Source organism: Letharia columbiana (genome assembly GCF_014066305.1).
Source record: "Letharia columbiana isolate WasteWater2 chromosome Unknown Sc0000003_s0, whole genome shotgun sequence".
NCBI lineage: Eukaryota > Fungi > Ascomycota > Lecanoromycetes > Lecanorales > Parmeliaceae > Letharia > Letharia columbiana.
Window position 1 is genome coordinate 530,197 of NW_023501039.1, and position 12,977 is coordinate 543,173.

The 12,977-nt window shown below is 49.6% G+C and overlaps 5 protein-coding genes across 5 annotated transcripts; 4 read left to right on the forward strand and 1 right to left on the reverse strand.

Moving 5' to 3' along the window:
* Positions 1 to 1,684: 1,684 nt before the first annotated feature.
* Positions 1,685 to 2,881, reverse strand: HO173_001625 (uncharacterized protein; the record flags this gene model as incomplete). The annotated part of the gene is made up of 4 exons (XM_037303564.1): positions 1,685 to 1,949; positions 2,006 to 2,169; positions 2,226 to 2,737; positions 2,845 to 2,881. The coding sequence occupies 4 exons, from the start codon at positions 2,879 to 2,881 to the stop codon at positions 1,685 to 1,687; spliced, it is 978 nt and encodes a 325-aa protein (XP_037169286.1).
* A 315-nt stretch (positions 2,882 to 3,196) lies between these two features.
* On the forward strand, positions 3,197 to 4,329 carry HO173_001626 (uncharacterized protein; the record flags this gene model as incomplete). Its single annotated transcript, XM_037303565.1, has 2 exons — positions 3,197 to 3,479; positions 3,536 to 4,329. The coding sequence occupies 2 exons, from the start codon at positions 3,197 to 3,199 to the stop codon at positions 4,327 to 4,329; spliced, it is 1,077 nt and encodes a 358-aa protein (XP_037169287.1).
* A 254-nt stretch (positions 4,330 to 4,583) lies between these two features.
* On the forward strand, positions 4,584 to 6,623 carry HO173_001627 (uncharacterized protein; the record flags this gene model as incomplete). The annotated part of the gene is made up of 4 exons (XM_037303566.1): positions 4,584 to 5,377; positions 5,523 to 5,826; positions 5,878 to 6,214; positions 6,349 to 6,623. 4 exons carry the CDS (start codon positions 4,584 to 4,586, stop codon positions 6,621 to 6,623), a joined length of 1,710 nt encoding a protein of 569 aa, XP_037169288.1.
* A 437-nt stretch (positions 6,624 to 7,060) lies between these two features.
* HO173_001628 (uncharacterized protein) lies at positions 7,061 to 8,673 on the forward strand (the record flags this gene model as incomplete). The annotated part of the gene is made up of 2 exons (XM_037303567.1): positions 7,061 to 7,632; positions 7,689 to 8,673. The coding sequence occupies 2 exons, from the start codon at positions 7,061 to 7,063 to the stop codon at positions 8,671 to 8,673; spliced, it is 1,557 nt and encodes a 518-aa protein (XP_037169289.1).
* A 1,711-nt stretch (positions 8,674 to 10,384) lies between these two features.
* HO173_001629 (uncharacterized protein) lies at positions 10,385 to 11,684 on the forward strand (the record flags this gene model as incomplete). Its single annotated transcript, XM_037303568.1, has 2 exons — positions 10,385 to 10,874; positions 10,933 to 11,684. 2 exons carry the CDS (start codon positions 10,385 to 10,387, stop codon positions 11,682 to 11,684), a joined length of 1,242 nt encoding a protein of 413 aa, XP_037169290.1.
* Positions 11,685 to 12,977: the final 1,293 nt, after the last annotated feature.

Sequence of the window (12,977 nt, forward strand, 5' to 3'; positions counted from 1 at the left end):
TGGTTACCTATTATTGCCTTTGGAAAAGGCTGTGTTCGTTGGCTCTGTACACAATACCCTCATCGGCAGAGGAAAAGGAGCCCGTGAATCTTGGCTTGGCAGTTTTGCTACTCGTCCCCACTGTGCAATTCACAGGGTTGCTAGTGGGAGGCCTTAGGTAGAGTCAGGGCAAGCATGATGCATGCAAATGCGCACGAGGAAATTGAGCCACTAAAAGATACTTCCGTATCACCCGGGTGACAGAAAAGCCTGGACCCTAAGTAAATGGAGATTACGGCCTTCCCCTACCAAATTTCTATGCGCAAATACCATGTTTCTCCATTAATAGCCTGTCATTTGTCCATCACTGTCTAAATGAACTAGGTAAGAGGGGGAAATTTGGGTATGAAAATGTATGTGGGACGGCCCTTGATCTCCTAGCTTAATTCAGGTTAGTGTCCAGGCTTTTCTGTCACCCGGGTGGTATGTAGCCGAGCTGGTGACAAAAGCTTAGTGGATCAGCATCTGGAATCAATTGAACTTTGTCTCGGTGAAACGAACCGCCGAACCTCAATCCTCTATGAGTATCTCTGTCCACTTCTCAAGTGATCTTCATATACCACGCACCGCTTTGCAGCAGGGAATCCCCATTCCAAGGTGCAAATGTGAGTATATCTCCATTATATAACTTTCTTGTCTTATTGACACCTTCGAATAGGAACGGACATACCCCTTTCAACCCTCTCCCGAAGTTCATCGACCCAATCATTCAACTATGTCATAACCTCACCACAAACACTCATGGGAGCGCTGCCTGATGCTCCCAGCCCTAAAGCAACAGCTCAACAAGTCCGAGAGTTCCTTATCAACGTATTCATAATCAGTGATCCAGAACTCAGCCAACACGATGCGGAGACTCTAGCCAAAAAATTACGTGTCAGCGGCGCCGGTCTATACTTGTTGAGCAGTCAGACTTTGATAAAAGCTCTTGGCGATACATACGGGGAAATGATCTATAAAGCCGTTCAATATTCTTAATACGGTTATATGAGTTTATACTCGAAACACACTTTCTAATTCTTGATTTTTAATGTCTGATTTAGGACAGGAAGGCGGCTATTGGCCTCATATCAAGGTTGTCTTAAAGCTTCTCTCGTTGGTGGCTACGGGAAACGGTTCACATCAATTTACCAGCGACCCCAAGAGCAGGAACCTCACCGTCTCATACGTCGCTATTGGGATCGTCACAATCATCATCTTCTTACATGCACTGTGTTCTACCGACAGCGTCACCAAGTCAAGACGATTCTGGCCTGAGAGAATCAAGATACGAAGGGCAGAAAGAGTGCCGGGTTGGACGCCTTGGTGATTCAGAAACGAACCAAGTTAGGCATGATGTTAGGAAACGACATCAGATTCACCAAGACGTAGATTAAGAAAATAATCTATCCTAAGCCTACTCTAGCCCGACGTGCAAAGCCAACACTGCTAGTTTCCAACGAGCTGCACCGATATCATACATAGCAAAGCAATGTAAAGACATTCAACACGCTTGCCTTTCATAAAGATGCCGTCATGTTCTCGATAAGCCTGCAAATGCATAGCGCCATATTCTCATAAATGCCAACCGATCACGGTCGGTAAGCATGCTTAGGGGGACTAAACATGGAAATATCCCTAGGCCTCACCAATACGCCGGCTTTTATCAGTGAAACCCATTGGTGCCCCTCCCTCTGCCGGAGTATGCAGAGCTTCCAGCCTCAAAATAGGGATGAGTGCAAGCCTGCTTTGCAGAGATACGGCCGGCTGGATCGTAGACGAGCATAGCATCGAGAAGGTCAAGTCCGTTGTCGTCCAATCCATTAACGAGGGCTCTTGATGGGTCTCGGGACCACTTTGGGAATGATGGCTTGAAGTCAGGGAAGGAAGTCACACCAGGCCAATCTTGGTCAGTAGGAGTCCCTAGAAGTCTAGTAGATGTAAGTATTGAGTGTTTAGAATGCAGATCAATGCAAAGAACACCCACCGGAATATTTTGAATATCTCATCGATCTCAGAGTCGCCAGGGAACAACGGCCTTCGCGTGCACATCTCCGCAAATATACAGCCAACAGACCACATATCGACACCAGTTGAGTACTGACGACCACCGAGAAGTATCTCGGGTGATCGGTACCACAGAGTAACCACCTGCACAAGCGTAGATCAGTATTGGAAACTTCGTGCAGGCATTCTCGCTGGCCTACCTCGTGTGTATATGTGCGCAATGGCACGCCGAATGCGCGTGCCAGTCCAAAATCGGCGAGCTTCAAATTTCCGTCTCGGTCAATAAGCAAGTTCTGAGGCTTCAGGTCCCGATGTAGCACTCGATGACTATGACAGTATCTCACGCCCTCGATGAGCTGGCTCATAAACTTTTTGACCATCGCTTCACCGAGACCCAACCTCCCAAGGTCCGGCCCTGAGCCTTCTGGGAATGCCTTTGCCTTGCCCCCATCACTAATTGGAAGTGCTTCCATGTATTTTTTCAGATCAAGATCTAGGTATTCGAAGACCAGGTACAGCTTCTGGCCATCGGCGTGCACGATGTTAAGCAAGCGGACGATGTTTGGATCATTCATCTCCTTCAACAACGATATTTCGCGAATGGCAGTACTTGGCACACCTTCATCCTCGGCCTCAAGGCGAATCTTCTTCAGCGCCACGATGCGGGTAGGATGTGTAAGGTCGCGAGCTTTGTAGACGACACCGTAGGTTCCTGTCAAAGGATCAATTAGCACCTGTACTTGGCAGGTTCATGATACATGTGGTCCCAAGCGGTTTTAGGCTGTGCGAGCCAGAAGAAGGGGAAAGCTCTTTGCTCACCCTCCCCAATCTTCTCGATTTTCTGGTAGTTCTCCATCTTGCCTGGGGCTGGCAGCGCCGTTGTGTATCCTGATGGTCTCTCGCCGTCAATGGTGAGTAATCGGGTGCGAAGATCTTCAGAGAGCGACCGAATCTATGTGCATGAAAGAGCTGTTGGTTAGTAGACGCTGAATGAAGTGTACTTGTTGGTGCTGTGTCAGTGTGCCCCCTCGGCATTTCGTAAAGTAAACACAGACAGGGATTACGCGCTAGCGACGGACCAAAAGTTTTCGCGGAGTTGGGAAAATCCTGTGTCTAAAGCCTTCATCTACCTATCACAATTTCCCAGGTACCACTAGATGGAAAATCGACTATGATGATCAATAGCCTTGATGCTCGTGATAGCCCACCACAGTCTATCAAGAGTATTTACAAAAAATACCAGAAGCTCACGCTTGAGGCCATTCAATCAGATCCTTCGATCCTTGACTTTCGCCGGGGCTTGAGTGGTGAACAGCAATGCAGAGCCCAAAAAGTTGGCATTGTGCCGTTATTCTCAATAGATGCTGCGTGTTCCCACCTTAGACTCGCTGAAGATCATAAGGGCGTGGCGCCTAGTGTGGACGTGCCGATTTATGAACCCAAAGCTGTACCAGGTGAGCCATGACAACTATACCCTTGGAGGACGTCTCGTTCGTTGTTGACAAATCAGGACTGCTCATATTACCAGCTTTAGTACCCGAACATGCCCAGCAAGATCTTCTATCCAAATTACTACATAGGGATCTAGCAGATCCAAGACACCAGACGAATGTACATTTACATCATCTACTTCCATATCAAGCTACCAACCCGAGGAAGACCGGCCTTTCAAATGTTGGCAATGCTTCATTCTTCACTATGTCTCCTGTGTCTCCTGAACTTTTCCCCCCGATTGATCACACAAGCCATAAGGCTCTAACTGTGTCGCAATTTCTCAATCGAAAGCTACGTTGGATGACCCTAGGCGGTCAATACAATTGGACAGAAAAGAAGTACCCGGCTGAGAATGCTCCATCTTTTCCGGAAGATATAGCAGCTTTTTTTCACCATCTGTTTCCTGATATGAGGCCAGAAGCGGCAATCTTGAATGTATACGCTCCGGGAGATACCCTCAGCGTGCATCGTGATGTGAGTGAGGAGTCTGATAATGAGCTGGTGAGCATCAGCTTTGGCTGTGATGGCATTTTTATTGTTGGGCTCGAAACTGAAAAGGGCGAGGAGCCGAAATGTGTTGGTGTACGCTTGCACTCAGGAGACGCCGTCGTTATGAGCGGACCAGCTCGGTTTGCTTGGCACGGCGTGCCTCAAGTCATTGGTAACAGTTGCCCAGTATCATTGCGTGACTGGCCCGCCATCGCGGATGATGAGAGCACAACCAGCGTCGGCGAAGACCCCTACGAAGCGTGGCGAGGTTGGATGTCGAATAAGAGAATCAACCTGAACATGCGCCAAATGAAAGATTGAAAAGCCTGAGATGCTACCAGCCTTCAACTTGCGGTAATAGGACTTGCGCCTTCAAGTAAAGTACCTCTAAAGTACCAAAATGGAAGGCGACAAACTTTAGCCTGGAAGATAAGCTTGACCCCACACCTGACTTTAAGAAATGCGCGTCATTGTTTTGCTCGAAGCATTTAAAATTCAAAGTGGTCAACAACAAATCTTTTCTCAGCCGATATTCAATACTCCGACTTGCTCGATTACTAACTACGTGCTTATCGATGGCGACCGAGACGTCAACATGGCAACATCTGGCCAAGGCCAAACTCGCTGCAATCAATGGGTCAATACCAGAAAAGTGGCAGCTTTCTTCGATCCCTTCAATTGCAGAGCAGCAAGATGTAACAGGCCCTTTCATCTGCAAGTTTCTGTCCACCGAGGAGATTGAAATTACCGAGACAGATGCCGTCGACATTGTTGAAAAGACGTCTCTGGGGATCTGGACGGCAGAGGAAGTAACAACAGCCTTTTGTCACCGGGCCAGCCTTGCACACCAATTGACGAATTGCCTGCATGAGACCTTTTTCGAGGCAGCCATTGAGGATGCTAAACAGCTCGATGCATATTACGCGCAGCACAAGGCACCGATCGGCCCATTGCACGGACTGCCTATTAGCTTGAAGGATCAGTTTCACGTCAAGGGCGTAGAGACCACGATGGGCTATACAGGCTGGATCAACACCTTCGAAGGCAAGAAGGGCACAGGCAAAGAGAAGGTGTTCGAAAGCGAAATGGTGAAGGAGTTGCGCTCGTTAGGAGCGGTGCTCTACTGCAAAACGGCAGTGCCTCACTCCCTCATGGCAGGTGAAACGGTCAATAACATCATTGGGTATACAACGAATCCAAAAAATCGCAATCTGACTTGCGGTGGAAGCTCTGGAGGGGAGGGTGCTCTCATTGCACTTAAAGGTTCGCCTGTAGGCTTCGGAACTGATATTGGGGGAAGCATACGCATACCCGCAGCGTTCAATGGACTCTTTGGCCTTCGTCCATCCGCAGGCCGCATGCCATATGAGTGAGTTATTTTTTCCGAGCCATTCCTTGTCGATTGGTACTGCATTCCGAGATGTAAAAATTATCGCACGAGTACAGCACTGCCGGGACTTGTTCCACCACTCGAATTTGATCCTAGAAGAGATGCTGACTCTGAAATCCTACAGAGGTATGGCGAACAGTATGGACGGGCAAAACTCTGTACTTTCAGTCGTGGGACCTCTATCGCATTCTGTGGCGTCCTTGAGGCTAATGGTCAAATCCCTTTTGAGTCAACAACCTTGGTTGCACGATCCATTATGCAACGAGCTCCCATGGCGGCAAGATCAGGAAACCCAGACTTTAGACCTCATAAGCTCTTCTAAGTTGTCATTTGGCATCCTTAAGCACGATGGCGCTGTTACGCCTCACCCTCCGGTACAAAGAGCCCTCGACATGGTTGTGGACACTCTCCAAAAGCTTGGACATGAGGTAATCCCAACAGCAAAGAGGCATCAATCACCATAATCTAATGTAGAGCAGGTCATTGAATGGCATCCTCCGTCCCACAAACGCGGCTTTGACATTATCACTAGCTCGTGGACTTACGATGGTGGCACAGACATCCACAATGCATTGGGACTTTCAGGAGAGCCGATGGTGTCTCAGATTTCTGGCATGTACCGCAAAAGGCGTGAGGAGGCAAGTGCGAGCAAGATTTCGGCGAACAACATCGCCAAGCGTGAATACCAGAAAGAATATATGGAGTATTGGAACAGTACTGCACGCTCGACCAGCACAGGTCGACCAGTCGATGCTATAATAGCACCTCTAGCACCTTTTGCGGCTGCGAGGCCTGATCGATACAAATACTATGGCTGTACGTATTTTCCGAGTCCACATTTTCTCCTTTGGAGTCTTGAGACAAGTCTTGCGAGTCCTTGCTCTTGGAGCATGTTCCATCGCTTGATGTTCCCTCACGCACGTAATACTGACTCCGAATCAATACACCAGACTCGAACATTTACAATACTCTTGATTACACGTCCTGCGTCATACCTGTGACGAATGTCGATAAGAAGGTCGATATGGTGAATAAGAGCTTCAAGCCAGTCAGTGAGCAAGATAGAGATATACAGGAAGACTACGACCCTGAATTATATCATGGCGCCCATGTTGCAGTGCAGCTCGTCGGGCGCAGGTTACAAGAGGAGAAAGTGCTTGCTCTTTCAGAGTACGTTGGAGGAGCTATTGCTGAGTCCAAAGATACTCGATCCAGCCATCTGTAATAGATATTACATCTCATCATCCTCTGAATGGATCCTCATGCCCGTACATTAGAAAAAGAGTCTTGTTTGATATATTTTCAAGGCAAATTCTTAGTAGCAAGGATAAGTCGTCAATAGCGATTGGTCAGTGTCAGCGTCTGTATCGAAGTGTCTCTCAAGTACGCCTCGATGCATTTATTCAAGTAGTCAAGTCCATCCAACTGTTCGAGGCTCAAAAGGAAAGAGGCAACTTAGGGCTGTTCTCAGCTCAGGACTAGTTTGGTCGACATACCAATATCAGGTCATCGAGCGGCGCTTGGGAGTGCTTTCGGAGCTTCCAAAAACATACTTGTACACGCCTGAACGATCTGTGAACGTGGCAATTTTTATGTTTGTAGTGCGATTCGATCGGAAGGTGCCTAGCGAGAGTACAGCAAATTCCGTGCCGCCGATGGGAGATGGCAGACGGTTCTATAGCAACCCCTGGCTCCTCCGCCAGCAAGACCCCAGCGGCCAAAGACAAAGAATGCCCCTATTGCCATCAAGCCTTTACATCATCTTCTCTCGGACGCCATCTAGATCTGTACATTAAAGACAAGAATGCAAAACCCCCGGATGATCTACACAACATTGAGGAGATCCGAAGGATGAGAGGCAATGTCACTCGACGGCAGGCGCGTGCATCGGCTGGGAAGAGAGAGGGCTCTACACCTTCGAGCTCGAAACCTACACCCTTCCGCGACCAGCGCTCGCCCTCCACTCAAAGTGGGTTTGCCAACGTCCAAAGTTCTGACGGCGCGCCGATGAGGACGGTCTTGAATAGACCGAATTGGCAATCAACAGGCGTGATCAACGATCTACCGCCTGTGTCTCGAGATATTGAACCGACTTTTGGAAGAAAACCTTCGAGGAGGAGAATATCCGTAAAAGAAGAGATGATCCACAAGCAGGATGCGCTGGAAGAGCGAGACCGAGCGCGAGCGGCTGAGTTGGCTTTGCAGGAGGTATTGGGTAGTGTGAAAGCTGCTAAGTATGCTGAATTTCAACTTGTTGCAAGAAGTATACGCTGATCTAGTCTATGTGTAGCATGCGCGCACATCCTCCTTCGCCTTTCGATTTCAACTTCTTTAGCCTTTCGTTTCCTGAGCTATGCCTGCAATGCCTCTCCGCACCTCACACACTGCTTGCCGCATCAGCAGTACCGGACCGATTTTCGTGGTCCGTTGAGGCGCCCAAACCAATCTATCATGACCTCTTACGTGAATGGCTTGGGTCCAAATTGAAGGATTGGCAGCGACAGGGCAAGTCACATCACTTTCCAAATCAGATCTTCCAGCCCAATGGAACCAATGGGCACTCACAAAATTCCGAAAGCATAGGAGAATTGGAGGAGAAATACTACCAGCATCTTACAAGCGTCTACGAGACATGGAAAGCCCTTCCAGAGAAACAAAGGCAAGAATCATGGCGTACAGAATGCGCAAAAGCATTGGCTCGTGAGCAAGAGAAAAACAAAGAAACCAAGCGCTTCCTCGAGTTGGCCGACCAAGAAATCCAGCACCTCCGCTTTCAACAGGCCCAGAGAAATCCCTACAACCACTCCATCGAATACACCCGTTTTGGCGTATCTTCCCTTCCCATTTCCCGTGAAACGACAAAACATCTCCCCGATCTTCCAAATTACGAAGCACTGCTCTCGCGTTGGCGGACACGAATCGCCCATCAACGCTCTGTGCAAAACCCCTTACCTCCGCCTTCACCATGGGCAGCCGCCACACCCCCAAACCCCAACACCAACCACATAAATGGCACCCATCCATATCCTCCCCCATTTCAACGCGACGATCACCAGCAGCCGCATAATGAGCAGGATCAGGCCTCTGACGAAGATGAAGATCTGGCCGATGCGCCGGGCGATGACGACATTTCTGAGCAGCAACAGCAGCTGGGCATGGATAAAGGCATGCTGGATCCGAATTTGAGGGATGGAGGTGGGGCTGGGGATATGGATGGGGAAGGTGGGAGGGTGTTGATGGGGCTGAGGGAGGCAATGGATATGGGGCGTCGATAATGTTGTGAGGGTGATGAATAATGAGCTGCAGGATCCGGTGCAAGTTTCGGCATGAACTGCAAGGGCGACAGGCATTTTGGAATTGGTTGTGTATTTGCTTGCATTAGGTATATACCCATTTCCAGTTTGAGCATTATTGTAATGTATCTAACATGTGCCAATTCTGCCCACTTTGGTGGACAATTCCATTCCGCTATATCCGAACCCTGCGTCCAAGCAGACGCGTACAGTATCGTCCTTCCTATATGCTTAAAAATACTTCTGCTATCGCTATGCACAATTCGAAAATCATCCTCAAGTCTATACAGCTCCATGACGTCTGCCATACCCCTTCCCAATCCTCAATCCCCTATCGGCCTTGATGGGGGCAGCGATCCAGCCCCCATCAAGCCTTCATCACTCCTCTTCGTCCAGTTCCCTCCTCCCCCTGCCCCCCATGGAGAGCTGGTTCTGAATGGCGTAGATGCCGTAGCCGACGGCGGCGAGAACGACAAAGAGGACGATGATGATGATGGCGACGACAATGTTACGTTGGACCATGATGGCGGGTGTCTCGATCAGGCGGTTCGACGGAACTTGGATGCGGAGAAGTGGTAGGTTTGGGGGTTCGGCGAGGAAGCCGGAGGCTGGGAGGTGGGACTGAGGCGGAGGGTTTCTCTAGGCCGTGGCGTCCGAGAGAGAGGCTGCTTTGAGATACGGGGGTGCGGTGAGGATTGGTGGAAGCGGGAATTCGTTGCTTGGAAGGTGGGCGGGAGGCTAGCAAGCGGTGGAAGGATGGTCCGTAGGGCGAGTGGATGCGTGTTTGACTGGGTTGGTTTGCAATGAGGTTCGAAGGAGTGGTTCCCAGTGTGACGCTTAGGGGATTGATATATGAGTTCGCTGCGGCGAAGAATTTGGACAGTAGGACAAAGGACTGGCGAGGAACTTTGGAGAAAGTAAACAGATGGCGCAGTTGGGGGTATCAATGCTCAATGCTCAAATTGTGAAGTAGATGTCGTAAAGTCTTCGTGGATGGAGATGCTTGTATATAGACGAATGTGGGTACGATATAGAGAGTATGGAAGTAAGGTAGGTGGGACGGCCAACAACGCTTGTACATGGAGAAGAGATTGGCCGCCCTAGCCATGTGTTTACTCGGGCATGGCGGGGCAACGATTAGCTAAGCTTTGCCAAGGCATCATCCCTTGGCACGCGGGTCTCTAGCGCCGTGGCGCTTCCTGGAAGACTGAAGCAGAACACGGGGATAGCTTCAACAGTTTCATGAGTACGAAACCTTCTCAAAAACATTACTATAAATATACTCACATTCTGATGCATTATTGATAGGCAATCGATGTATTTGTGGACCAGTCAGGTTTCTTACATCCGTTCCTTTTTCGAATTCACTTCACAGGGTTTGATTACAATTTCATCAATAGGAAGCGATTTGACTAGCAATAGAACAATAGCATGCTCGAATTTGACAATGGGAGCCATTGGCTCTTTCGTGCCTTATTGTCCACCTCTACAAGTATACCTTCCTGTCTCATTGCACCGTGTGCTTCCTCTGTTACCTCGTTTTGTCTTTCTACACCACACACACTCCCCTAATCACATCAAACTTCTATCTTCAGCTCCCCTGCTTTCCATTTCTTATATCATCTTCTCTCGGCTGTAGCTGGTCTACATTGTAATACTCTCTCAATCTTGATCATCGATCTCTGTCTTTGCAATGGCACCTACCCAATCCACCTGTCCTCCTGTCACCACCCGCTCCGTCACCCGCAAGAACAGTGTTGCCCTCCGATCCTTGGACGCTGGCGTCCATAAGCATTTCCAATGTATCGTTTGCGACAAGAAACATGGCTCAAGAGCTGCGCTCTCACGCCACTTCAAATCACACACCACTCGCCCCGAAGAGCTTTCGCCGTTCACTCACCCTAGCTGCTGGGACGAAGATAGCGCCACACACCCACCAAACAAACAACACATCTTTGACATGATCGTAGACGACAACGTATTCGATGCGCTTCCATCAAAGAAGCAACGGGCCATAAACACCAATATCGAGTATGCACTGGCTGGCGTCAAGAACAAGAGGCAATTGAGGCACAAAGCGGATCAGCAACGCTTGCGCCTGCTCCATTGGTGGTTCAGAGCAAACGAGAAGGCTTTGAGGGCGAGGATGGATTTTGGACCTGCGGGACTATTCCCTCGCCAAGGTAACCTCATCCCTCTCGAACGACAAGGTCTTGCGGCTAACTCGATGGCGTGGCTCAGGAGAACGCAAGCTCCAAGATCAAGGCCAGGCACTCTACGTCGAGGGTATCACAGCGGAAGACGACAGCCTGCTCGCGCTCGCAGGCGCACCTCCGATCTCACAAGTCGAATCGCTTTCAGCAACGGAAGGCCCGATAACACAAGCAGACCAGCTGGCCTCAAATCCCGACCAACCCGCTCCCTCAGTTTCTGCACAGACTGGATTATTCGACCACGACTTCGACCGCTCGCTCGAGGGATCAGTCGTGGCGGACTTCGAGCTAGCATCGACTCGCCCGCTCACAAGCTTGCCGCTACTGTGGTGCATGAGCAACACCTTCACTCATTTTGTCAAGACCCACGGAGAAGATCTGGTCTGCGTTATAGCCCTCAAACGGGCCGCAGAGATCTATCTCCGCGGCATAGAAGCTTCTCAAGACGTCGTGAACAAGCTCAACTCGCGTTTCGACCACAAAATCATGGGCAAGTACGATGGCCTGGACGACTCCGATGACGAAGACAAGTGGGTCGCACTGCTTAACAACGAGAAGCGTTTTAGAAAAGATCGAGCGTTCATCTGGGATCGATTGGAGGAGGCCACCCATGAATACTTCAACGACTATAGCAATAGTGAGCTGCCTGTGGCGCTCGGAGCGCGTCACAGTTCCGATGCAGTCAAGGTGGTTGTGAAGGCAACGAGAGCGTTTGCATCGGTGCTGGGGGATGTACATACTTCTGCGTATGTGAAGAACTATTGGATTGGAAAGATCTAAACTTGTAAATATGGCACGAGATAGGTTGGCACAGGCAGCTGTTCACCGAGCACCAATGATCCATGGTACTAGTACCAATATCACTGTGACCCCGGTATCTGTATCAATAATCAAAAATCCTTCGCAAGCTCTGTACTCCTTAAAGAAGTGAAAGCAAACTCCAAAAGGCGAACGCTGGCTCGAAGCTCCTTGGTGACACGACTCGGTTCCCTTAACCCTCAGCCCTACGACCCAGTTTATCAACACCAACTAATCGAGTCCGTGAAAACGACATCAACACTGCTCGTCAGGGAACCATGCAGCACACCATCCTCGACAGCGCAACCCCTGAAGCCTGAACCGGAGCCTGCTTCGCGCACCCACCACCTCTTCGGCCAATTCACCTCTCGAAAAGTCGAAAGCCTGGTTCCGTTTTCGCTTGTTGGGGAACCGCAATCGCTACCGATGCCGTGCGCGAAGCTGCGGGACTGAGGCACACGGAGTGCGTAAGTGTTCCGGGGAAGTCTGAGAGGTGCGTGTGGATCAGAAGAGGGTGTTGCTCATCAACTTTGTGATCGCGGGACTAACGGGATGCTGAGCGACACCTTCCCCACCCGCAATTTTCTTGTTTCTGACGTCGAGTTGGGGTATCATATCCAGAAAGTCTGTCTCGTCTTTCGCGGTTAGGATTCCTTCGGATTGGAGGATCAAGCAGCAGGACAACTCCTTGTTGGCATTGATTCCGTCGATTTATTAAGGATTTGTACCCTTTCGAATGCAAACTTTTTTTGGGCACCTTGCCTGTTTGACACATCATATGCAGACGACATGGCTTACCTCAAGGAGTGAATTCAATCTCTTGCTGACCTGGGCCCAATGAAATGGTACCTGATTGATGAGGCCTGTCGCCAGTGAAATAGAGATGCAGGAATCGAATGGAAAGAGTTATTAATTACGAATTCGAAGACAAAGGGTCACAAATCATCCGTCCCTTTCAGATTCCTCATTGGTAGGACCCACGGGAAACCCTACCTGGATAGCAGGGATGTTATACACTGTGTGCAATACGTCGACACAAGAACCAACCCGTCGATTACAAGGACAGAGTTAAAGATGTAATTCTTCATAGCGCCGAAGACGAGATGGATGTGAGCCTCGGGAAAGGGCACGACAGCCGCGTCTTCGAGTCTGACGAAATGAACTTAGATTGAAGCATCTGGCCTACCGTTGCGCCGGATATGGGGTCTAACGCCATTGCAGGTCCAAATGATGTCGTTTCTTCTAATCTGTCAGACTTTATGTGCGGTTGGTACG